Genomic DNA, 27,026 nt, shown 5'->3' with positions numbered 1-27,026 from the left:
ATAATCAACTTAGAATTTCATGGCTGCAACACGTGCCAAAGTAGTTGGGAAAGGGCATGTTCACCACCTTTTCTTTTAACAACACTCAATAAACGATTGGCAACTGAGGAAACTGTTGAAGCTTTGAAAGCGGAATTCTTTCCCATTCTTGTTTTATGTAGAGCTTCAGTCGTTCAACAGTCCGGGGTTTCCGCTGTCGTATTTTACGCTTCATAATGCGCCACACATTTTCAATGGGAGACAGGTCTGGACTGCAGGCGGGCCAGGAAAGTACCCGCACTCTTTTTTTTTTTACGAAGCCACGCTGTTGTAACACGTGCTGAATGTGGCTTGGCATTGTCTTGCTGAAATAAGCAGGGGCGTCCGTGAAAAAGACGGCGCTTAGATGGCAGCATATGTTGTTCCAAAAGCTGTATGTACCTTTCAGCATTAATGGCGCCTTCACAGATGTGTAAGTTACCCATGTCTTGGGCACTAATGCACCCCCATACCATCACACATGCTGGCTTTTCAACTTTGCGCCTATAACAGTCTGGATGGTTCGCTTCCTCTTTGGTCCGGATGACACGAAGTCGAATATTTCCAAAAACAATTTGAAATGTGGACTCGTCAGACCAGAGAACACTTTTCCACTTTGCATGAGTCCATCTTAGATGATCTCGGGCCCAGAGAAGCCGGCGGTGTTTCTGGGTGTTGTTGATAAATGGCTTTCGCTTTGCATTGTAGAGCTTTAACTTGCACTTACAGATGTAGCGACCAACTGTATTTAGTGACAGTGGCTTTCTGAAGTGTTCCTGATTCCATGTGGTGATATCCTTTAGAGATTGATGTCGGTTTTTGATACAGTGCCATCTGAGGGATGGAAGGTCACGGTCATTCAATGTTGGTTTCTTACGTGGAGTGATTTCTCCACATTCTCTGAACCTTTTGATGATATTATGGAGCGTAGATGTTGAAATCCCTACATTTCTTGCAATTGCACTTTGAGAAACGTTGTTCTTAAACTGTTCGACTATTTGCTCACGTATTTGTGGACAAAGCGGTGACCCTCGCCCCATCCTTTCTTGTGAAAGCATTTTTTGGGAAGCTGTTTTTACACCCAATCATGGCACCCACCTGTTCCCAATTAGCCCGCACACCTGTGGGATGTTCCAAATAAGTGTTTGATGAGCATTCCTCAACTTTCATCCATCCATCCATCCATCTTCTTCCGCTTATCCGAGGTCGGGTCGCGGGGGCAGCAGCTTAAGCAGGGAAGCCCAGACTTCCCTCTCCCCAGCCACTTTGACCAGCTCCTCCCGGGGGATCCCGAGGCGTTCCCAGGCCAGCCGGGAGAGATAGTCTTCCCAGCGTGTCCTGGGTCTTCCCCGCGGCCTCCTACCGGTCGGACGTGCCCGAAACACCTTCCTAGGGAGGCGTTCGGGTGGCATCCTGACCAGATGCCCGAACCACCTCATCTGGCTCCTCTCCATGTGGAGGAGCAGCGGCTTTACTTTGAGCTCCCCCCGGATGGCAGAGCTTCTCACCCTATCTCTAAGGGAGAGCCCCGCCACCCGGCGGAGGAAACTCATTTCGGCCGCTTGTACCCGTGATCTTGTCCTTTCGGTCATGACCCAAAGCTCATGACCATAGGTGAGGATGGGAACGTAGATCGACCGGTAAATCGAGAGCTTTGCCTTCCGGCTCAGCTCCTTCTTCACTACAACGGATCGATACAGCGTCCGCATTACTGAAGACGCCGCACCGATCCGCCTGTCGATCTCACGATCCACTCTTCCCTCACTCGTGAACAAGACTCCGAGGTACTTGAACTCCTCCACTTGGGGCAAGATCTCCTCCCCAACCCGGAGATGGCACTCCACCCTTTTCCGGGCGAGAACCATGGACTCGGACTTGGAGGTGCTGATTCCCATCCCAGTCGCTTCACACTCGGCTGCGAACCGATCCAGTTCTTTTGGCTCATAGGACTCCTGAGGCAGCGGACAGGTACCGACAGGCCAAGTGGTCTGCGACTTCAGCGGTCGCAGAGGCAAAAACTCGGACATGGGAGGAGTTCGGGGAAGCCATGGAAAACGACTTCCGGACGGCTTCGAAGCAATTCTGGACCACCATCCGCCGCCTCAGGAATGGGAAGCAGTGCGGTGTCAACACCGTGTATGGTGGGGATGGTGCTCTGCTGACCTCGACTGCGGATGTTGTGGATCGGTGGAGGGAATACTTGGAAGACCTCCTCAATCCTACCAGCACGTCTTCCTATGAGGAAGCAGGGCCTGTGGAATCTGAGGTGGGCTCTCCTATTTCTGGGGCTGAGGTTGCCGAGGTAGTTAAAAAGCTCCTCGGTGGCAAGGCCCCGGGGGTGGATGAGATCCGCCCGGAGTTCCTTAAGGCTCTGGATGTTGTGGGGCTGTCTTGGTTGACAAGACTCTGCAACATCGCGTGGACATCGGGGGCGGTACCTCTGGATTGGCAGACCGGGGTGGTGGTTCCTCTCTTTAAGAAGGGGAACCGGAGGGTGTGTTCCAACTATCGTGGGATCACACTCCTCAGCCTTCCCGGTAAAGTCTATTCAGGTGTACTGGAGAGGAGGCTACGCCGGATAGTCGAACCTCGGATTCAGGAGGAACAGTGTGGTTTTCGTCCTGGTCGTGGAACTGTGGACCAGCTCTATACTCTCGGCAGGGTCCTTGAGGGTGCATGGGAGTTTGCCCAACCAGTCTACATGTGCTTTGTGGACTTGGAGAAGGCATTCGACCGTGTACCCCGGGAAGTCCTGTGGGGAGTGCTCAGAGAGTATGGGGTAACGGACTGTCTTATTGTGGCAGTCCGCTCCCTGTATGATCAGTGCCAGAGCTTGGTCCGCATTGCCGGTAGTAAGTCGGACACGTTTCCAGTGAGGGTTGGACTCCGCCAAGGCTGCCCTTTGTCACCGATTCTGTTCATAACTTTTATGGACAGAATTTCTAGGCGCAGTCAAGGCGTTGAGGGGATCTGGTTTGGTGGCTGCAGGATTAGGTCTCTGCTTTTTGCAGATGATGTGGTCCTGATGGCTTCATCTGGCCAGGATCTTCAGCTCTCACTGGATCGGTTCGCAGCTGAGTGTGAAGCGACTGGGATGAGAATCAGCACCTACAAGTCCGAGTCCATGGTTCTCGCCCGGAAAAGGGTGGAGTGCCATCTCCGGGTTGGGGAGGAGATCTTGCCCCAAGTGGAGGAGTTCAAGTACCTCGGAGTCTTGTTCACGAGTGAGGGAAGAGTGGATCGTGAGATCGACAGGCGGATCGGTGCGGCGTCTTCAGTAATGCGGACGCTGTATCGATCCGTTGTGGTGAAGAAGGAGCTGAGCCGGAAGGCAAAGCTCTCAATTTACCGGTCGATCTACGTTCCCATCCTCACCTATGGTCATGAGCTTTGGGTTATGACCGAAAGGACAAGATCACGGGTACAAGCGGCCGAAATGAGTTTCCTCCGCCGGGTGGCGGGGCTCTCCCTTAGAGATAGGGTGAGAAGCTCTGTCATCCGGGGGGAGCTCAAAGTAAAGCCGCTGCTCCTCCGCATCGAGAGGAGCCAGATGAGGTGGTTCGGGCATCTGGTCAGGATGCCACCCGAGCGCCTCCCTAAGGAGGTGTTTAGGGCATGTCCGACCGGTAGGAGGCCACGAGGAAGACCCAGGACACGTTGGGAAGACTATGTCTCCCGGCTGGCCTGGGAATGCCTCGGGATCCCCCGGGAGGAGCTGGACGAAGTGGCTGGGGAGAGGGAAGTCTGGGCTTCCCTGCTTAGGCTGCTGCCCCCGCGACCCGACCTCGGATAAGCGGAAGAAGATGGATGGATGGATGTATTCCGTTTATATTTACATCTAACACAATTTCCCAACTCATATGGAAACGGGGTTTGTATATAAATATATATGCTGTATATAAAAGGGGATTGAAGTGTTTAATGCTTGATTGTTTGTGTGGACAGAGGAAGCATACAGAGCGTGGAAGTAGCATCTCCTGCTCGGGTGCCTACGAGCGCCTCCCTCCCTACTCCTCGGCGTCTTCCACCCTGCCTCACCAGTCCAGCTGCCACGTCTCCCCCCACTACTCCACCTCCTCCCTCCCACACAAGCACACCTCCCCCTCCCTCCCCCGCTCCCCGAGATCCCGGACCTCCTGCGTGCCCCCGACGCCGGCGCCCACCGCCCCGCTGCCCGTCTGCCCGCCGCCACACACGGGCATCCGCTACGTGTCGCCCTCCTGCCAGGAGCCATATGCGCACCCGCAGGCGCAAACTATCAGGTAAGGAATTTACAAATATATTCTTATGTGAAGTCTACCATTCAAAATATTAATAACAGAAAGAAACAACCCTTTTGTGTGAATGCGTGTGAATGAGGGGGAGGGAGTTTTTTTTTTTGGATTGGTGCACTAATTGTAAGTGTATCTTGTGTTTTTTATGTTGATTTAATAATTTTAAAAAAATAATAATAATTAAAAAAAAAAAATTTTTTTTTAATTTCTTGTGCCGCCCTGTACCAATCAGTGGTTGGGGACCACTGATGTAGACCACAAGGAAGAAAAAGTATAATTAAAGCTGCAAGCAGCGTTGTTCGGGCCCGCGTATTTGGCAGGTGCTAGTCCTAAGTGTCCCAATACTTTTGTCTACTTTTAGTCTGAAGTGTCCCAATACTTTTGTCTACTTTTAGTCTGAAGTGTCCCAAGACTTTTGTCTAGTGTACCTACCTTGTCTGCATTGTGTGGGCACGCTGGTGCTTCCTGCTTTTAAGCAGCCATCTTAAAAAAACAGCACCGCAGGAGCATCAGTGCAGCGGGTCTTTGAAGGGTCATAAAATCAAAACCGGAGCAGGTATCACAACTCTTTCACCAACTTTTAATCAGAAGGGTTCAATCTCTCTCCTGTGTTAGTTTGAAGCCGAAACAACAAACGCGCTCAGAGGAGATAATGTTTGAAGAAAGGTGACAGGTTTTTACAAAAATGTTGTGTTGAAGGGGGAATAGCAAACTTCCTGTTGATTTTTGCTGGGGGTTGGCAATTTATGAAATGTAGGTCTAAGTGAGACCTACATAGAGGTTTTTGTTTCATCTCTCTCCGACCTTTCCAGTGGGAGTTACAGGCAGTTTTGTAATTTGTTTCTTCCGAGGAGCAGTTTTTTGTCCGTTTTATTCAAAAATTGCTGTAGAGCGCAATTTTTGAATTTGGGGTTAGGTTTTTTTATTAGATCACAGTTTTTGCCAGTCCTTATGTGTGCGTTCAGTTTGGTGAGTTTTGAAGCATGTTAAGGGGGTCAAATTACAGCTCAAAGAGGCAAAAGTGACTTTTTTTAGTACTTTTTTGTCTTGAAGGGGGAATTGCCAACTTCCTGTAGATTTTAGCCCGAGAATGTACCATTATGAAAGTTAGGTCTGAGTCAGACCTACATAGAGGTTTTTGTTTCATGTCTTTCCGACCTTCCTAGTGGGAGTTACAGGCAGTCTATTTTTTTTTTTCCTAGGGGGCGCTAGAGCGCAATTTTGATTTGTGCGGTTCAGTTTTTTTTATTAAAAGACAATTTTCGCAGGTCCTGATGGGTGGGTCAAATATGGTGAGTTTTGAAGCATGTTAAGTGGGTCAAATTAGTGCTCAAAGAGGCGGCGGAAGAATAATAAAGAATAATAAAGAATAAAACGAACGAATAACAATAGGTCCTTATGTCCCATTGCATAAGGACTCCCTGTGGGAGTCCTTATGCAATGGGCCATGCGGGCCCTAATAATACAACCCCTTTAATGTGCCTTATAATCCAGTGCCCCTTTTGTATGAAAATAGACCTGACTAGACCCGCTCATCAGCAGTGGCCCTTATAATCCGGTGCGCCCTATGGTCCAGAGAATACGGTACTGTATTGACCATATGATTACCCAGCTTATAAAATTGTCATGACTTGGTCCTGGGGTTTAGTTTTTCTAGAAGGCAACGGAAAGTTGGCTCGGGCGAGACGGGAATGAAGATACATTTTTATTTAAACACTATAGATACAAAACAAGGAAGTAAACAAAAGGCGCGCACAATGGCGGAGAACAAACTATGAAACCAAACACTTGCACAAAGGCAAAAACTATGAACAACAAAAAACACTAACTGTGGCAATGTCATGTCTGTGTGATCATGTTTTGTTTTAGTAATGTTCGGTTTAAATTTTGGACTTTTTGTGCACTTTTGTTTTGTTTTGTCACCATAGCAACCATTAGTTTCACCTGTCACGTCACGCACCTGTTCCACGTTTGGACTCATTGTGCACTCTTGTCACCATAGCAACCATTAGTTTTCACCTGTCACGTCACGCACCTGTTTCACGTTTCGAGTCACGCACCTGCTTTCACTAATCATGTCCATAGTATTTAAGTTCATTCATTTTCTGTTGTTCGTTCTGACGACATCCCCGCATTTATGCTCCTGCACTCTCTCCACACCCTGATGACCCTTGCTACTCTTTTTTTCATGCCGGTTCCATGCCAAGTAAGTTTTTGTTTGTTAAGCCACAGTTAGTGTTTTGTTTAATTGTTCATAGTTTCTGCCAATGTGCAAGTTTTGTGTTTAAAGTCTAGTTTTATTCTCCGCCACTGTGCGCGCTTTTTGTTTATTCTTTTTTTGATAGTTTAAAATAAATAATGTCTTCACCTTCACGCCATGTCTGGTCCAAATGCTCATTTGCACCACGGGAGAACAAACCAAGCCAAAGTCCAAGTCTTGACAGGCAATAATAAACAAAACTTACTTGGCATGGACAAAAAGGAGCAGCGTGAACGATGGACATGAAAAAAAAGAGTCAGAAATGTGCAGTGCATAAATGTGGGGATGTCACCAGAAAGACAAACTGAAAAACAATGAACTTAAATACTACAGACATGATTAACGAAAACAGGTGCGTGACTCAAAACCGTGAAACGGGTGCGTGACAGGTGAAAACTAATGGGTTGCTATGGTGACAAACAAGAGTGCACAATGAGTCCAATCCAATCCAATCCAATCCACTTTATTTATATAGCACATTTAAACAACAAAATGTTTCCAAAGTGCTGCACAACAATATTAAACACAATAAAAAACAATATAAAATAAATATGATTAAAAACAATTTCAAAGGGTAAAACCAATTAAAACAGTAAATAGAAAGCAACATTTTAAAAACACAGAGGACAACAGAGGACCACACTACTCACGTAGTGTTAAAAGCCAGAGAATAAAAGTGGGTCTTAAGACGAGACTTAAAACACTCCACTGAGGGGCAGAGTGTTCCAGAGCTTAGGGCCGACCACAGAGAAGGCCCTGTCTCCCCTGGTTTTAAGTCTCGTCTTGGACACCACGAGCTGGAGCTGGCTCTGGGACCTCAGAGCGCGCGCAGGATTGTAAGTTTGGATGAGGTCCGAGATATACTGAGGTGCCAGTCCATGTAAAGCTTTAAAAACAAACAGCAAGGTTTTAAAATCAATTCTAAAATGAACAGGGAGCCAGTGCAAACTCTCAAGGGTTGGGGTTATATGCTGGCGTCTCCTGGCCCCTGTTAAAAGTCATTCTGGACTAACTGCAACCGGGAGAGAGCTTTTTGGCTAATGCCAGCATAAAGTGCATTGCAGTAGTCCAGGCCACTTGAAATAAAAGCATGCACGACTTGTTCAAAAAGGTTAAAAGATAAAAACGGTTTTACCTTTGCTAAAAGACGAAGATGATAAAAACAGGATTTTAAAACGCCATTGACTTGTTTGTCAAGTTTAAAATGGCTGTCTATAGTGACGCCAAGGATGCTGACTTTGGGACGCACATCATTTTGCAATAGTCCCAAGTCAGTGAGGGCCGGACCAAACACTAAAATTTCCGTTTTTCCCTCACTCATTATTCAAAAATTCTGGGCTAACCAAGCCTTGACGTGGCATAGACAGTTGAGAAGGGGTGTCAGGGGGCCGTGGCCTTTTGAAATAGGCATATAAATTTGGCAGTCGTCAGCATAAAAGTGATAAGACACTCCATGCCTCTTAAAAATCTCTCCAAGAGGGAGGAGATATAGAGCGAACAGGATGGGGCCTAGAATAGATCCCTGGGGGACACCACAGTAAAGCGGAGCAGAAGAAGAAGTGGCGTCCCCCAGCCTGACAGAGAAGGACCTTTCTGACAGGTAGGATCTGAACCACTCCAATGCAGTCCCCCTGACACCCACACAGTCAAGATCTCCTCCCCAACTCGGAGATGGCACTCCACCCTTTCCCGGGCGAGAACCATGGACTCGGACTTGGAGGTGCTGATTCTCATCCCAGTCGCTTCACACTCGGCTGCGAACCGATCCAGTTCTTTTGGCTCATAGGACTCCTGAGGCAGCGGACAGGTACCGACAGGCCAAGTGGTCTGCGACTTCAGCGGTCGCAGAGGCAAAAACTCGGACATGGGAGGAGTTCGGGGAAGCCATGGAAAACGACTTCCGGACGGCTTCGAAGCAATTCTGGACCACCATCCGCCGCCTCAGGAAGGGGAAGCAGTGCAGTGTCAACACCGTGTATGGTGGGGATGGTGCTCTGCTGACCTCGACTGCGGATGTTGTGGATCGGTGGAGGGAATACTTCGAAGACCTCCTCAATCCTACCAGCACGTCTTCCTATGAGGAAGCAGGGCCTGTGGAATCTGAGGTGGGCTCTCCTATTTCTGGGGCTGAGGTTGCCGAGGTAGTTAAAAAGCTCCTCGGTGGCAAGGCCCCGGGGGTGGATGAGATCCGCCCGGAGTTCCTTAAGGCTCTGGATGTTGTGGGGCTGTCTTGGTTGACAAGACTCTGCAACATCGCGTGGACATCGGGGGCGGTACCTCTGGATTGGCAGACCGGGGTGGTGGTTCCTCTCTTTAAGAAGGGGAACCGGAGGGTGTGTTCCAACTATCGTGGGATCACACTCCTCAGGGACGCCTCGGGATCCCCCGGGAGGAGCTGGACGAAGTGGCTGGGGAGAGGGAAGTCTGGGCTTCCCTGCTTAGGCTGCTGCCCCCGCGACCCGACCTCGGATAAGCGGAAGAAGATGGATGGCGATCTAAAAGAATTGTGTGGTGGACTGTGTCAAAGGCAGCTGGAAGATCTAAAAGCACTAAAATGGCAGAGCTGCCAGAATCCGATATTAAAAGCAAATCATTAAAAACCTTTAAAAGTGCAGATTCAGTACTGTGCAAAGCTTTGTATCCAGATTGAAATGGATCTAAAGTGCTATTTTCATCTAAAAAAGGCTGTAGTTGCGCCAAAACACATTTCTCCAAAATTTTTTGACACAAAAGGTAGTTTAGAAATGGGCCGATAATTTGACAAACTTGTAGGATCAAGACCCGTTTTTTTTAATCAAAGGCTCAACAACAGCTCCTTTACAAAAAGAGGGCACACTGGCAGAAATCAAGCTGCTGTTGATGATGTCCCTAACAGACAAGTCAATAGAGTCCCAGACTTCTTTAAAAAAGCGAGGGGGGGACTGGGTCTGTGGGACAGGACGAGGGTTTTAGTTCGTCAACTATCCCTGTAAGCTCAGGCATGGACACAGGCTCAAACTGACAAAACACAGCCGAGCACCGAGTGGCCACATTAAAACTCAATGGAGAAGGAGAAAGATTTGCCCGAATAGTAGCAACCTTGTCGTTAAAAAAGGAGATACATTTTTCCCAAATTTCCCTCGTCATCTCCAGTGAAGTGGCTGGATTCGGATTAAGAACAGAACTAATCGATTTAAAAAGAACACGTGGCTTGTTGATACTATTTGAAATTAAGTCTGACAAATATTTCGTTTTTTCAGCTTTAACCACACTTTGATAGTTCCGACAGCTTTCTTTTAAAATTCCAAACGTGGAACAGGTGAAACTAATGGGGTAATCATGGAAACAAGACAAGGGAGTGAAAAGCCAGAAACTAAAGAGTCCAATAACTAAACAAAACATGACTTAAAACAAAACATGATTACACAGACATGACAAAAATGAGTTTGACACATTTGACCGAGAAGTAGTTTTGCCGAGTCCGCTCTCAGTGCTACTGGAGTGATCGGCAAGTGGCGAAGTGCAAAGAGTCACGCGCAACCCAGGCACAGAAACATGGCACCGTTGGATTTGACGTGCCGCGTAGGACCAGCGGGCTTTGGTCGGTACCAAAAAAGTATGTGACTATTCGGCAGAGGTGGGACCAAGTCATTGTTTTGCAAGTCACAAGTAAGTCTCAAGTCTTTGCCCTCAAGTCCGAGTCAAGTCCCGAGTCAAGACAGGCAAGCCCCGAGTCAAGTCCAAAGTCAAGACTGGAAAGTCTCAAGTCAAGTCCTAAGTCCTGCATTTTGAGTTTCGAGTCCTTTCAAGTCCTTTTAACCACAGACTAATATATTAACACAGATTGTGTATGCTTTTCAAACGCTGTATTTATTTATTAAAACAAGTGCATTTTAAATTGCAGGAAATAAAATTGTGCTGACATTGCACTTTATAATAGCACTATTAACCAGTCATTTTAAACATTAACTCATTCCTTTACAGAACAAACACATTGAAAAATAAAGTGCAAATGTACTTATTTGTACAAAAGTGTTAACATTGAAAAAACATGACATATACGTGAACATAACAACAAAGTTGTACTTTTTATATGTCAGGGCCCTATGCTGCATTGCATTTGCAAAAGACCAAATTAGCCAAGAGTCTGTCAGTCATTTGTGCACGATGGGGGCGTAGTATGATGCCACCATGGCTGAAAACTCGCTCCACTGGAGCACTGGAGGCAGGCACTGCCAAGACTCTCATGGCCACTCGGAACAGTGAAGGAAGAGTCTTCATGTTCAATGCCCAGAACAAAAGGGGGGAGAGAGTTGTTTTGGGTTGGTGCACTACTTGTAAGTGTATCTTGTGTTTTTTATGTTGATTTAATTAAAAAAAGGAAAAGAAAAAAAAAATATTTCTTGTGCGGCCCGATACCAATCGATCCACGGACCAGTACCGGGCCGCGGCCCGGTGGTTGGGGACCACTGAGGTAAACAACCAACAGTATGTCAGAAAGCTAGCTAAAACGGTACACATATTCATAATATAGTATACATTTTAACTGACCTTTATTTTACTATTTTTGTCTTTTTTTAGGTGGCTAAAATACGCGGTGCTGCTGACCGCCGTCTAACGTTACGTGTGATATATTGACTAACGTAACCCTGCTTAAAAAAAATCACTGAACAAAAAGTATGAATAAGGTAGTGAACTGCAACAGATTCCCGTGTTTGCAATAACGTTATAACGTTAGCAGTGAGTTTACAGCCTCACTGATTTAACTACACAGCAAATAAAAGTCACGTTACTTAGCCAATAAACGTTATCTTACATTCAAAACTTACCGTTCTTTGTGCAACTTCAAATGCCGGACGAAGTTGGAAGTTGTTGCCTCTCCATCGGTAATTTTGGAACCGCATGTGTTGCATACTGCAAACCGTTTTGTGTTGACCACCTCGTAATTTTTATACCCAAACAAAATTATTTTAGGTATCATTTTTTGTTCACTGGCGTGTGGTTTGGACATGTCTTCTTCGTTGGTTGTCCTGCAACTTGATTGGATGAATGCTGTGTGATGAAAACAAAGTAGATCTAATTTGATTGGCTGTTGTACTGAGAGCACACCAGCTGACACACGCAACGCTGATAGACAAGTACACAATGAAAAATACGGAGCGCTCCCGAATAACTTTTTCATCTTTGGGTTTTGGGGAAAGTAGCAAGTCATGTCAAGTCATGTCAATTCAAAAGGCTCAAGTCCAAGTGAAGTCACAAGTCATTGATGTTAAAGTCTAAGTCGAGTTGCAAGTCTTTTTACATTTTGTCAAGTCGAGTCTAAAGTCATCAAATTCATGACTCGAGTCTGACTCGAGTCCAAGTCATGTGACTCGAGTCCACACCTCTGCTATTCGGTACCCATCCCTCCTGAAGTCCTCGGGACAGCATTTTTCCCGATATAAACATTTTGTGCTGACTATTTAAAGCTGCATTATTTATAACCTCCCTTTCTAGCAGTCGCCTCTGTTCCTCTAACAGGGCCGTCATTTAGTGACAGTTGCTCACTTTGTTCTCCCGCGCTAAATAAAGGCACGAGAGAAGGCGGAAAACTAGGTCAAACATGTACTTGAGTGAGTATGGGGAGCAATCATCTGCACCTTTGTTCACTAAAGAGCTCATTCTAGCTGCAGCGGAGTAGAATATTATAATATCACACGTTCTTTGTAAGTCAGCAGTATTATTATTGCAGCAGGTCTACCATTCCTGTGTGTTACCGAACATTTATTGTACTGCACACTACGTCTGATTGTGGGCAAACGCTTCGAGATATGGACTTTTCGTAAAAACCGGGAGCGCCTCAAGGCTTTGAGGAATGTTCCGGTGTTCTCGGATTTCCGATAAGTGGAGAAATGGCCTAGATAGAGCGATTAGGAAAATAAGAGTTGTTGTGGTTTTGTGTTTAACATTGGAGTCAATGAGAGATTGAGCTGACTTTCTTGGCTTTGAGGGCCAACAGAAGCCAAACGGGACACATGACCTCCATAAAAGTGACATTTTCTGAGAGAAGACATGTGTGTCAACGTCTTCACCGAAACACATGACAGTGGCATAAAAGATGTGGCCGTGAGGACAGGTTGTTCACCAAAAGAAAAGCGTATTTTCTGGCCTTCCACACTCTAGTAAATTAGAGTGGACGCCATCCGCTTTAATGGACGAAGGCCAATTCCTGTGTGTTACCGAACATTTATTGTACTGCACACTACGTCTGATTGTGGGCAAACGCTTCGAGATATGGACTTTTCGTAAAAACCTGGAGCGCCTCAAAGCTTTGAGGAATGTTCCGGTGTTCTCAGATTTCCGATAAGTGGAGAAATGGCCTAGATAGAGCGATTAGGAAAATAAGAGTTGTTGTGGTTTTGTGTTTAACATTGGAGTCAATGAGAGATTGAGCTGACTTTCTTGGCTTTGAGGGCCAACAGAAGCCAAACGGGACACATGACCTCCATAAAAGTGACATTTCTGAGAGAGGACATGTGTGTCAACGCTTTCACCGAAACACATGACAGTGGCATAAAAGATGTGGCCGTGAGGACAGGTTGTTCACCAAAAGAAAAGCGTGTTTTCTGGCCTTCCACACTCTAGTAAATTAGAGTGGACGCCATCCGCTTTAATGGACGAAGGCCAATTCCTGTGTGTTACCGAACATTTATTGTACTGCACACTACATCTGATTGTGGGCAAACGCTTCGAGATATGGACTTTTCGTAAAAACCGGGAGCGCCTCAAGGCTTTGAGGAATGTTCCCGTGTTCTCAGATTTCCGATAAGTGGAGAAATGGCCTAGATAGAGCGATTAGGAAAATAAGAGTTGTTGTGGTTTTGTGTTTAACATTGGAGTCAATGAGAGATTGAGCTGACTTTCTTGGCTTTGAGGGCCAACAGAAGCCAAATGGGACACATGACCTCCATAAAAGTGATATTTCTGAGAGAGGACATGTGTGTCAACGTCTTCACCGAAACACATGACAGTGGCATAAAAGATGTGGCCGTGAGGACAGGTTGTTCACCAAAAGAAAAGCGTATTTTCTGGCCTTCCACACTCTAGTAAATTAGAGTGGACGCCATCCGCTTTAATGGACGAAGGCCAATTCCTGTGTGTTACCGAACATTTATTGTACTGCACACTACGTCTGATTGTGGGCAAACGCTTCGAGATATGGACTTTTCGTAAAAACCGGGAGCGCCTCAAGGCTTTGAGGAATGTTCCGGTGTTCTCAGATTTCCGATAAGTGGAGAAATGGCCTAGATAGAGCGATTAGGAAAATAAGAGTTGTTGTGGTTTTGTGTTTAACATTGGAGTCAATGAGAGATTGAGCTGACTTTCTTGGCTTTGAGGGCCAACAGAAGCCAAATGGGACACATGACCTTCATAAAAGTGACATTTTCTGAGAGAGGACATGTGTGTCAACGTCTTCACCGAAACACATGACAGTGGCATAAAAGATGTGGCCGTGAGGACAGGTTGTTCACCAAAAGAAAAGCGTATTTTCTGGCCTTCCACACTCTAGTAAATTAGAGTGGACGCCATCCGCTTTAATGGACGAAGGCCAATTCCTGTGTGTTACCGAACATTTATTGTACTGCACACTACGTCTGATTGTGGGCAAACGCTTCGAGATATGGACTTTTCGTAAAAAAAAAAGTGAGCGCCTCAAGGCTTTGAGGAATGTTCCGGTGTTCTCAGATTTCCGATAAGTGGAGAAATGGCCTAGATAGAGCGATTAGGAAAATAAGAGTTGTTGTGGTTTTGTGTTTAACATTGGAGTCAATGAGAGATTGAGCTGACTTTCTTGGCTTTGAGGGCCAACAGAAGCCAAACGGGACACATGACCTCCATAAAAGTGACATTTCTGAGAGAGGACATGTGTGTCAACGTCTTCACCGAAACACATGACAGTGGCATAAAAGATGTGGCCGTGAGGACAGGTTGTTCACCAAAAGAAAAGCGTATTTTCTGGCCTTCCACACTCTAGTAAATTAGAGTGGACGCCATCCGCTTTAATGGACGAAGGCCAATTCCTGTGTGTTACCGAACATTTATTGTACTGCACACTACGTCTGATTGTGGGCAAGCGCTTCGAGATATGGACTTTTCGTAAAAACCGGGAGCGCCTCAAGGCTTTGAGGAATGTTCCGGTGTTCTCAGATTTCCGATAAGTGGAGAAATGGCCTAGATAGAGCGATTAGGAAAATAAGAGTTGTTGTGGTTTTGTGTTTAACATTGGAGTCAATGAGAGATTGAGCTGACTTTCTTGGCTTTGAGGGCCAACAGAAGCCAAACGGGACACATGACCTTCATAAAAGTGACATTTTCTGAGAGAGGACATGTGTGTCAACGTCTTCACCGAAACACATGACAGTGGCATAAAAGATGTGGCCGTGAGGACAGGTTGTTCACCAAAAGAAAAGCGTATTTTCTGGCCTTCCACACTCTAGTAAATTAGAGTGGACGCCATCCGCTTTAATGGACGAAGGCCAATTCCTGTGTGTTACCGAACATTTATTGTACTGCACACTACATCTGATTGTGGGCAAACGCTTCGAGATATGGACTTTTCGTAAAAACCGGGAGCGCCTCAAGGCTTTGAGGAATGTTCCGGTGTTCTCAGATTTCCGATAAGTGGAGAAATGGCCTAGATAGAGCGATTAGGAAAATAAGAGTTGTTGTGGTTTTGTGTTTAACATTGGAGTCAATGAGAGATTGAGCTGACTTTCTTGGCTTTGAGGGCCAACAGAAGCCAAACGGGACACATGACCTTCATAAAAGTGACATTTTCTGAGAGAGGACATGTGTGTCAACGTCTTCACCGAAACACATGACAGTGGCATAAAAGATGTGGCCGTGAGGACAGGTTGTTCACCAAAAGAAAAGCGTATTTTCTGGCCTTCCACACTCTAGTAAATTAGAGTGGACGCCATCCGCTTTAATGGACGAAGGCCAATTCCTGTGTGTTACCGAACATTTATTGTACTGCACACTACATCTGATTGTGGGCAAACGCTTCGAGATATGGACTTTTCGTAAAAACCGGGAGCGCCTCAAGGCTTTGAGGAATGTTCCGGTGTTCTCAGATTTCCGATAAGTGGAGAAATGGCCTAGATAGAGCGATTAGGAAAATAAGAGTTGTTGTGGTTTTGTGTTTTAACATTGGAGTCAATGAGAGATTGAGCTGACTTTCTTGGCTTTGAGGGCCAACAGAAGCCAAACGGGACACATGACCTCCATAAAAGTGACATTTCTGAGAGAGGACATGTGTGTCAACGTCTTCACCGAAACACATGACAGTGGCATAAAAGATGTGGCCGTGAGGACAGGTTGTTCACCAAAAGAAAAGCGTATTTTCTGGCCTTCCACACTCTAGTAAATTAGAGTGGACGCCATCCGCTTTAATGGACAAAGGCCAATTCCTGTGTGTTACCGAACATTTATTGTACTGCACACTACGTCTGATTGTGGGCAAACGCTTCGAGATATGGAATTTTCGTAAAAACCTGGAGCGCCTCAAAGCTTTGAGGAATGTTCCGGTGTTCTCAGATTTCCGATAAGTGGAGAAATGGCCTAGATAGAGCGATTAGGAAAATAAGAGTTGTTGTGGTTTTGTGTTTAACATTGGAGTCAATGAGAGATTGAGCTGACTTTCTTGGCTTTGAGGGCCAACAGAAGCCAAATGGGACACATGACCTTCATAAAAGTGACATTTTCTGAGAGAGGACATGTGTGTCAACGTCTTCACCGAAACACATGACAGTGGCATAAAAGATGTGGCCGTGAGGACAGGTTGTTCACCAAAAGAAAAGCGTATTTTCTGGCCTTCCACACTCTAGTAAATTAGAGTGGACGCCATCCGCTTTAATGGACGAAGGCCAATTCCTGTGTGTTACCGAACATTTATTGTACTGCACACTACGTCTGATTGTGGGCAAACGCTTCGAGATATGGACTTTTCGTAAAAACCGGGAGCGCCTCAAGGCTTTGAGGAATGTTCCGGTGTTCTCAGATTTCCGATAAGTGGAGAAATGGCCTAGATAGAGCGATTAGGAAAATAAGAGTTGTTGTGGTTTTGTGTTTAACATTGGAGTCAATGAGAGATTGAGCTGACTTTCGTGGCTTTGAGGGCCAACAGAAGCCAAACGGGACACATGACCTCCATAAAAGTGACATTTCTGAGAGAGGACATGTGTGTCAACGCTTTCACCGAAACACATGACAGTGGCATAAAAGATGTGGCCGTGAGGACAGGTTGTTCACCAAAAGAAAAGCGTATTTTCTGGCCTTCCACACTCTAGTAAATTAGAGTGGACGCCATCCGCTTTAATGGACGAAGGCCAATTCCTGTGTGTTACCGAACATTTATTGTACTGCACACTACGTCTGATTGTGGGCAAACGCTTCGAGATATGGACTTTTCGTAAAAACCGGGAGCGCCTCAAGGCTTTGAGGAATGTTCCGGTGTTCTCGGATTTCCGATAAGTGGAGAAATGGCCTAGATAGAGCGATTAGGAAAATAAGAGTTGTTGTGGTTTTGTGTTTAACATTGGAGTCAATGAGAGATTGAGCTGACTTTCTTGGTTTTGAGGGCCAACAGAAGCCAAACGGGACACATGACCTCCATAAAAGTGACATTTCTGAGAGAGGACATGTGTGTCAACGCTTTCACCGAAACACATGACAGTGGCATAAACGATGTGGCCGTGAGGACAGGTTGTTCACCAAAAGAAAAGCGTATTTTCTGGCCTTCCACACTCTAGTAAATTAGAGTGGACGCCATCCGCTTTAATGGACGAAGGCCAATTCCTGTGTGTTACCGAACATTTATTGTACTGCACACTACGTCTGATTGTGGGCAAACGCTTCGAGATATGGACTTTTCGTAAAAACCTGGAGCGCCTCAAGGCTTTGAGGAATGTTACGGTGTTCTCAGATTTCCGATAAGTGGAGAAATGGCCTAGATAGAGCGATTAGGAAAATAAGAGTTGTTGTGGTCTTGTGTTTAACATTGGAGTCAATGAGAGATTGAGCTGACTTTCTTGGCTTTGAGGGTCAACAGAAGCCAAACGGGACACATGACCTCCATAAAAGTGACATTTCTGAGAGAGGACATGTGTGTCAACGTCTTCACCGAAACACATGACAGTGGCATAAAAGATGTGGCCGTGAGGACAGGTTGTTAACCAAAAGAAAAGCGTATTTTCTGGCCTTCCACACTCTAGTAAATTAGAGTGGACGCCATCCGCTTTAATGGACGAAGGCCAATTCCTGTGTGTTACCGAACATTTATTGTACTGCACACTACGTCTGATTGTGGGCAAACGCTTCGAGATATGGACTTTTCGTAAAAACCGGGAGCGCCTCAAGGCTTTGAGGAATGTTCCGGTGTTCTCAGATTTCCGATAAGTGGAGAAATGGCCGAGATAGAGCGATTAGGAAAATAAGAGTTGTTGTGGTTTTGTGTTTAACATTGGAGTCAATGAGAGATTGAACTGACTTTCTTGGCTTTGAGGGCCAACAGAAGCCAAACGGGACACATGACCTCCATAAAAGTGACATTTCTGAGAGAGGACATGTGTGTCAACGTCTTCACCGAAACACATGACAGTGGCATAAAAGATGTGGCCGTGAGGACAGGTTGTTCACCCAAAAAAAAGCGTATTTTCTGGCCTTCCACACTCTAGTAAATTAGAGTGGACGCCATCCGCTTTAATGGACGAAGGCCAATTCCTGTGTGTTACCGAACATTTATTGTACTGCACACTACGTCTGATTGTGGGCAAACGCTTCGAGATATGGACTTTTCGTAAAAACCGGGAGCGCCTCAAGGCTTTGAGGAATGTTCCGGTGTTCTCAGATTTCCGATAAGTGGAGAAATGGCCTAGATAGAGCGATTAGGAAAATAAGAGTTGTTGTGGTCTTGTGTTTAACATTGGAGTCAATGAGAGATTGAGCTGACTTTCTTGGCTTTGAGGGTCAACAGAAGCCAAACGGGACACATGACCTCCATAAAAGTGACATTTCTGAGAGAGGACATGTGTGTCAACGCTTTCACCGAAACACATGACAGTGGCATAAAAGATGTGGCCGTGAGGACAGGTTGTTAACCAAAAGAAAAGCGTATTTTCTGGCCTTCCACACTCTAGTAAATTAGAGTGGACGCCATCCGCTTTAATGGACGAAGGCCAATTCCTGTGTGTTACCGAACATTTATTGTACTGCACACTACGTCTGATTGTGGGCAAACGCTTCGAGATATGGACTTTTCGTAAAAAAAAGTGAGCGCCTCAAGGCTTTGAGGAATGTTCCGGTGTTCTCAGATTTCCGATAAGTGGAGAAATGGCCTAGATAGAGCGATTAGGAAAATAAGAGTTGTTGTGGTTTTGTGTTTAACATTGGAGTCAATGAGAGATTGAGCTGACTTTCTTGGCTTTGAGGGCCAACAGAAGCCAAACGGGACACATGACCTCCATAAAAGTGACATTTCTGAGAGAGGACATGTGTGTCAACGTCTTCACCGAAACACATGACAGTGGCATAAAAGATGTGGCCGTGAGGACAGGTTGTTCACCAAAAGAAAAGCGTATTTTCTGGCCTTCCACACTCTAGTAAATTAGAGTGGACGCCATCCGCTTTAATGGACGAAGGCCAATTCCTGTGTGTTACCGAACATTTATTGTACTGCACACTACATCTGATTGTGGGCAAGCGCTTCGAGATATGGACTTTTCGTAAAAACCGGGAGCGCCTCAAGGCTTTGAGGAATGTTCCGGTGTTCTCAGATTTCCGATAAGTGGAGAAATGGCCTAGATAGAGCGATTAGGAAAATAAGAGTTGTTGTGGTTTTGTGTTTAACATTGGAGTCAATGAGAGATTGAGCTGACTTTCTTGGCTTTGAGGGCCAACAGAAGCCAAACGGGACACATGACCTTCATAAAAGTGACATTTTCTGAGAGAGGACATGTGTGTCAACGTCTTCACCGAAACACATGACAGTGGCATAAAAGATGTGGCCGTGAGGACAGGTTGTTCACCAAAAGAAAAGCGTATTTTCTGGCCTTCCACACTCTAGTAAATTAGAGTGGACGCCATCCGCTTTAATGGACGAAGGCCAATTCCTGTGTGTTACCGAACATTTATTGTACTGCACACTACATCTGATTGTGGGCAAACGCTTCGAGATATGGACTTTTCGTAAAAACCGGGAGCGCCTCAAGGCTTTGAGGAATGTTCCGGTGTTCTCAGATTTCCGATAAGTGGAGAAATGGCCTAGATAGAGCGATTAGGAAAATAAGAGTTGTTGTGGTTTTGTGTTTAACATTGGAGTCAATGAGAGATTGAGCTGACTTTCTTGGCTTTGAGGGCCAACAGAAGCCAAACGGGACACATGACCTTCATAAAAGTGACATTTTCTGAGAGAGGACATGTGTGTCAACGTCTTCACCGAAACACATGACAGTGGCATAAAAGATGTGGCCGTGAGGACAGGTTGTTCACCAAAAGAAAAGCGTATTTTCTGGCCTTCCACACTCTAGTAAATTAGAGTGGACGCCATCCGCTTTAATGGACGAAGGCCAATTCCTGTGTGTTACCGAACATTTATTGTACTGCACACTACATCTGATTGTGGGCAAACGCTTCGAGATATGGACTTTTCGTAAAAACCGGGAGCGCCTCAAGGCTTTGAGGAATGTTCCGGTGTTCTCAGATTTCCGATAAGTGGAGAAATGGCCTAGATAGAGCGATTAGGAAAATAAGAGTTGTTGTGGTTTTGTGTTTTAACATTGGAGTCAATGAGAGATTGAGCTGACTTTCTTGGCTTTGAGGGCCAACAGAAGCCAAACGGGACACATGACCTCCATAAAAGTGACATTTCTGAGAGAGGACATGTGTGTCAACGTCTTCACCGAAACACATGACAGTGGCATAAAAGATGTGGCCGTGAGGACAGGTTGTTCACCAAAAGAAAAGCGTATTTTCTGGCCTTCCACACTCTAGTAAATTAGAGTGGACGCCATCCGCTTTAATGGACAAAGGCCAATTCCTGTGTGTTACCGAACATTTATTGTACTGCACACTACGTCTGATTGTGGGCAAACGCTTCGAGATATGGAATTTTCGTAAAAACCTGGAGCGCCTCAAAGCTTTGAGGAATGTTCCGGTGTTCTCAGATTTCCGATAAGTGGAGAAATGGCCTAGATAGAGCGATTAGGAAAATAAGAGTTGTTGTGGTTTTGTGTTTAACATTGGAGTCAATGAGAGATTGAGCTGACTTTCTTGGCTTTGAGGGCCAACAGAAGCCAAATGGGACACATGACCTTCATAAAAGTGACATTTTCTGAGAGAGGACATGTGTGTCAACGTCTTCACCGAAACACATGACAGTGGCATAAAAGATGTGGCCGTGAGGACAGGTTGTTCACCAAAAGAAAAGCGTATTTTCTGGCCTTCCACACTCTAGTAAATTAGAGTGGACGCCATCCGCTTTAATGGACGAAGGCCAATTCCTGTGTGTTACCGAACATTTATTGTACTGCACACTACATCTGATTGTGGGCAAACGCTTCGAGATATGGACTTTTCGTAAAAACCGGGAGCGCCTCAAGGCTTTGAGGAATGTTCCGGTGTTCTCAGATTTCCGATAAGTGGAGAAATGGCCTAGATAGAGCGATTAGGAAAATAAGAGTTGTTGTGGTTTTGTGTTTAACATTGGAGTCAATGAGAGATTGAGCTGACTTTCTTGGCTTTGAGGGCCAACAGAAGCCAAATGGGACACATGACCTTCATAAAAGTGACATTTTCTGAGAGAGGACATGTGTGTCAACGTCTTCACCGAAACACATGACAGTGGCATAAAAGATGTGGCCGTGAGGACAGGTTGTTCACCAAAAGAAAAGCGTATTTTCTGGCCTTCCACACTCTAGTAAATTAGAGTGGACGCCATCCGCTTTAATGGACGAAGGCCAATTCCTGTGTGTTACCGAACATTTATTGTACTGCACACTACGTCTGATTGTGGGCAAACGCTTCGAGATATGGACTTTTCGTAAAAACCGGGAGCGCCTCAAGGCTTTGAGGAATGTTCCGGTGTTCTCAGATTTCCGATAAGTGGAGAAATGGCCTAGATAGAGCGATTAGGAAAATAAGAGTTGTTGTGGTTTTGTGTTTAACATTGGAGTCAATGAGAGATTGAGCTGACTTTCTTGGCTTTGAGGGCCAACAGAAGCCAAACGGGACACATGACCTCCATAAAAGTGACATTTCTGAGAGAGGACATGTGTGTCAACGCTTTCACCGAAACACATGACAGTGGCATAAAAGATGTGGCCGTGAGGACAGGTTGTTCACCAAAAGAAAAGCGTATTTTCTGGCCTTCCACACTCTAGTAAATTAGAGTGGACGCCATCCGCTTTAATGGACGAAGGCCAATTCCTGTGTGTTACCGAACATTTATTGTACTGCACACTACATCTGATTGTGGGCAAACGCTTCGAGATATGGACTTTTCGTAAAAACCGGGAGCGCCTCAAGGCTTTGAGGAATGTTCCGGTGTTCTCAGATTTCCGATAAGTGGAGAAATGGCCTAGATAGAGCGATTAGGAAAATAAGAGTTGTTGTGGTTTTGTGTTTAACATTGGAGTCAATGAGAGATTGAGCTGACTTTCTTGGCTTTGAGGGCCAACAGAAGCCAAATGGGACACATGACCTTCATAAAAGTGACATTTTCTGAGAGAGGACATGTGTGTCAACGTCTTCACCGAAACACATGACAGTGGCATAAAAGATGTGGCCGTGAGGACAGGTTGTTCACCAAAAGAAAAGCGTATTTTCTGGCCTTCCACACTCTAGTAAATTAGAGTGGACGCCATCCGCTTTAATGGACGAAGGCCAATTCCTGTGTGTTACCGAACATTTATTGTACTGCACACTACGTCTGATTGTGGGCAAACGCTTCGAGATATGGACTTTTCGTAAAAACCGGGAGCGCCTCAAGGCTTTGAGGAATGTTCCGGTGTTCTCAGATTTCCGATAAGTGGAGAAATGGCCTAGATAGAGCGATTAGGAAAATAAGAGTTGTTGTGGTCTTGTGTTTAACATTGGAGTCAATGAGAGATTGAGCTGACTTTCTTGGCTTTGAGGGCCAACAGAAGCCAAACGGGACACATGACCTCCATAAAAGTGACATTTCTGAGAGAGGACATGTGTGTCAACGCTTTCACCGAAACACATGACAGTGGCATAAAAGATGTGGCCGTGAGGACAGGTTGTTCACCAAAAGAAAAGCGTATTTTCTGGCCTTCCACACTCTAGTAAATTAGAGTGGACGCCATCCGCTTTAATGGACGAAGGCCAATTCCTGTGTGTTACCGAACATTTATTGTACTGCACACTACGTCTGATTGTGGGCAAACGCTTCGAGATATGGACTTTTCGTAAAAACCGGGAGCGCCTCAAGGCTTTGAGGAATGTTCCGGTGTTCTCAGATTTCCGATAAGTGGAGAAATGGCCTAGATAGAGCGATTAGGAAAATAAGAGTTGTTGTGGTCTTGTGTTTAACATTGGAGTCAATGAGAGATTGAGCTGACTTTCTTGGCTTTGAGGGCCAACAGAAGCCAAACGGGTGACATGACCTCCATAAAAGTGACATTTCTGAGAGAGGACATGTGTGTCAACGTCTTCACCGAAACACATGACAGTGGCATAAAAGATGTGGCCGTGAGGACAGGTTGTTCACCAAAAGAAAAGCGTATTTTCTGGCCTTCCACACTCTAGTAAATTAGAGTGGACGCCATCCGCTTTAATGGACGAAGGCCAATTCCTGTGTGTTACCGAACATTTATTGTACTGCACACTACGTCTGATTGTGGGCAAACGCTTCGAGATATGGACTTTTCGTAAAAACCGGGAGCGCCTCAAGGCTTTGAGGAATGTTCCGGTGTTCTCAGATTTCCGATAAGTGGAGAAATGGCCTAGATAGAGCGATTAGGAAAATAAGAGTTGTTGTGGTTTTGTGTTTAACATTGGAGTCAATGAGAGATTGAGCTGACTTTCTTGGCTTTGAGGGCCAACAGAAGCCAAACGGGACACATGACCTTCATAAAAGTGACATTTTCTGAGAGAGGACATGTGTGTCAACGTCTTCACCGAAACACATGACAGTGGCATAAAAGATGTGGCCGTGAGGACAGGTTGTTCACCAAAAGAAAAGCGTATTTTCTGGCCTTCCACACTCTAGTAAATTAGAGTGGACGCCATCCGCTTTAATGGACGAAGGCCAATTCCTGTGTGTTACCGAACATTTATTGTACTGCACACTACATCTGATTGTGGGCAAACGCTTCGAGATATGGACTTTTCGTAAAAACCGGGAGCGCCTCAAGGCTTTGAGGAATGTTCCGGTGTTCTCAGATTTCCGATAAGTGGAGAAATGGCCTAGATAGAGCGATTAGGAAAATAAGAGTTGTTGTGGTTTTGTGTTTAACATTGGAGTCAATGAGAGATTGAGCTGACTTTCTTGGCTTTGAGGGCCAACAGAAGCCAAACGGGACACATGACCTTCATAAAAGTGACATTTTCTGAGAGAGGACATGTGTGTCAACGTCTTCACCGAAACACATGACAGTGGCATAAAAGATGTGGCCGTGAGGACAGGTTGTTCACCAAAAGAAAAGCGTATTTTCTGGCCTTCCACACTCTAGTAAATTAGAGTGGACGCCATCCGCTTTAATGGACGAAGGCCAATTCCTGTGTGTTACCGAACATTTATTGTACTGCACACTACATCTGATTGTGGGCAAACGCTTCGAGATATGGACTTTTCGTAAAAACCGGGAGCGCCTCAAGGCTTTGAGGAATGTTCCGGTGTTCTCAGATTTCCGATAAGTGGAGAAATGGCCTAGATAGAGCGATTAGGAAAATAAGAGTTGTTGTGGTTTTGTGTTTAACATTGGAGTCAATGAGAGATTGAGCTGACTTTCTTGGCTTTGAGGGCCAACAGAAGCCAAACGGGACACATGACCTCCATAAAAGTGACATTTCTGAGAGAGGACATGTGTGTCAACGTCTTCACCGAAACACATGACAGTGGCATAAAAGATGTGGCCGTGAGGACAGGTTGTTCACCAAAAGAAAAGCGTATTTTCTGGCCTTCCACACTCTAGTAAATTAGAGTGGACGCCATCCGCTTTAATGGACGAAGGCCAATTCCTGTGTGTTACCGAACATTTATTGTACTGCACACTACGTCTGATTGTGGGCAAACGCTTCGAGATATGGACTTTTCGTAAAAACCGGGAGCGCCTCAAGGCTTTGAGGAATGTTCCGGTGTTCTCAGATTTCCGATAAGTGGAGAAATGGCCTAGATAGAGCGATTAGGAAAATAAGAGTTGTTGTGGTCTTGTGTTTAACATTGGAGTCAATGAGAGATTGAGCTGACTTTCTTGGCTTTGAGGGCCAACAGAAGCCAAACGGGTGACATGACCTCCATAAAAGTGACATTTCTGAGAGAGGACATGTGTGTCAACGTCTTCACCGAAACACATGACAGTGGCATAAAAGATGTGGCCGTGAGGACAGGTTGTTCACCAAAAGAAAAGCGTATTTTCTGGCCTTCCACACTCTAGTAAATTAGAGTGGACGCCATCCGCTTTAATGGACGAAGGCCAATTCCTGTGTGTTACCGAACATTTATTGTACTGCACACTACGTCTGATTGTGGGCAAACGCTTCGAGATATGGACTTTTCGTAAAAACCGGGAGCGCCTCAAGGCTTTGAGGAATGTTCCGGTGTTCTCAGATTTCCGATAAGTGGAGAAATGGCCTAGATAGAGCGATTAGGAAAATAAGAGTTGTTGTGGTTTTGTGTTTAACATTGGAGTCAATGAGAGATTGAGCTGACTTTCTTGGCTTTGAGGGCCAACAGAAGCCAAACGGGACACATGACCTTCATAAAAGTGACATTTTCTGAGAGAGGACATGTGTGTCAACGTCTTCACCGAAACACATGACAGTGGCATAAAAGATGTGGCCGTGAGGACAGGTTGTTCACCAAAAGAAAAGCGTATTTTCTGGCCTTCCACACTCTAGTAAATTAGAGTGGACGCCATCCGCTTTAATGGACGAAGGCCAATTCCTGTGTGTTACCGAACATTTATTGTACTGCACACTACATCTGATTGTGGGCAAACGCTTCGAGATATGGACTTTTCGTAAAAACCGGGAGCGCCTCAAGGCTTTGAGGAATGTTCCGGTGTTCTCAGATTTCCGATAAGTGGAGAAATGGCCTAGATAGAGCGATTAGGAAAATAAGAGTTGTTGTGGTTTTGTGTTTAACATTGGAGTCAATGAGAGATTGAGCTGACTTTCTTGGCTTTGAGGGCCAACAGAAGCCAAACGGGACACATGACCTTCATAAAAGTGACATTTTCTGAGAGAGGACATGTGTGTCAACGTCTTCACCGAAACACATGACAGTGGCATAAAAGATGTGGCCGTGAGGACAGGTTGTTCACCAAAAGAAAAGCGTATTTTCTGGCCTTCCACACTCTAGTAAATTAGAGTGGACGCCATCCGCTTTAATGGACGAAGGCCAATTCCTGTGTGTTACCGAACATTTATTGTACTGCACACTACATCTGATTGTGGGCAAACGCTTCGAGATATGGACTTTTCGTAAAAACCGGGAGCGCCTCAAGGCTTTGAGGAATGTTCCGGTGTTCTCAGATTTCCGATAAGTGGAGAAATGGCCTAGATAGAGCGATTAGGAAAATAAGAGTTGTTGTGGTTTTGTGTTTAACATTGGAGTCAATGAGAGATTGAGCTGACTTTCTTGGCTTTGAGGGCCAACAGAAGCCAAACGGGACACATGACCTCCATAAAAGTGACATTTCTGAGAGAGGACATGTGTGTCAACGTCTTCACCGAAACACATGACAGTGGCATAAAAGATGTGGCCGTGAGGACAGGTTGTTCACCAAAAGAAAAGCGTATTTTCTGGCCTTCCACACTCTAGTAAATTAGAGTGGACGCCATCCGCTTTAATGGACGAAGGCCAATTCCTGTGTGTTACCGAACATTTATTGTACTGCACACTACGTCTGATTGTGGGCAAACGCTTCGAGATATGGACTTTTCGTAAAAACCTGGAGCGCCTCAAGGCTTTGAGGAATGTTCCGGTGTTCTCAGATTTCCGATAAGTGGAGAAATGGCCTAGATAGAGCGATTAGGAAAATAAGAGTTGTTGTGGTTTTGTGTTTAACATTGGAGTCAATGAGAGATTGAGCTGACTTTCTTGGCTTTGAGGGCCAACAGAAGCCAAACGGGACACATGACCTCCATAAAAGTGACATTTCTGAGAGAGGACATGTGTGTCAACGTCTTCACCGAAACACATGACAGTGGCATAAAAGATGTGGCCGTGAGGACAGGTTGTTCACCAAAAGAAAAGCGTATTTTCTGGCCTTCCA

General features: G+C 45.5%; 1 protein-coding gene across 3 annotated transcripts in view; it reads left to right on the top strand.

Moving 5' to 3' along the window:
• Window positions 1-27,026, top strand: part of fam184b (family with sequence similarity 184 member B) — a 165,037-nt gene that overhangs the window by 110,339 nt on the left and 27,672 nt on the right. For all 3 annotated transcript variants that reach the window (XM_061984445.2, XM_061984444.2, XM_061984446.1), the window contains one exon: window positions 3,964-4,280. In XM_061984445.2, the coding sequence (XP_061840429.1) occupies window positions 3,964-4,280 (317 nt within the window). The remainder of the gene's footprint in view (window positions 1-3,963; window positions 4,281-27,026) is intronic.

This window comes from Nerophis lumbriciformis, linkage group LG25 (genome assembly GCF_033978685.3).
Source record: "Nerophis lumbriciformis linkage group LG25, RoL_Nlum_v2.1, whole genome shotgun sequence".
NCBI lineage: Eukaryota > Metazoa > Chordata > Actinopteri > Syngnathiformes > Syngnathidae > Nerophis > Nerophis lumbriciformis.
The sequence above is the reverse complement of the archived record's forward strand: the minus strand, read 5'-3'. Positions and strand labels throughout refer to the sequence as shown.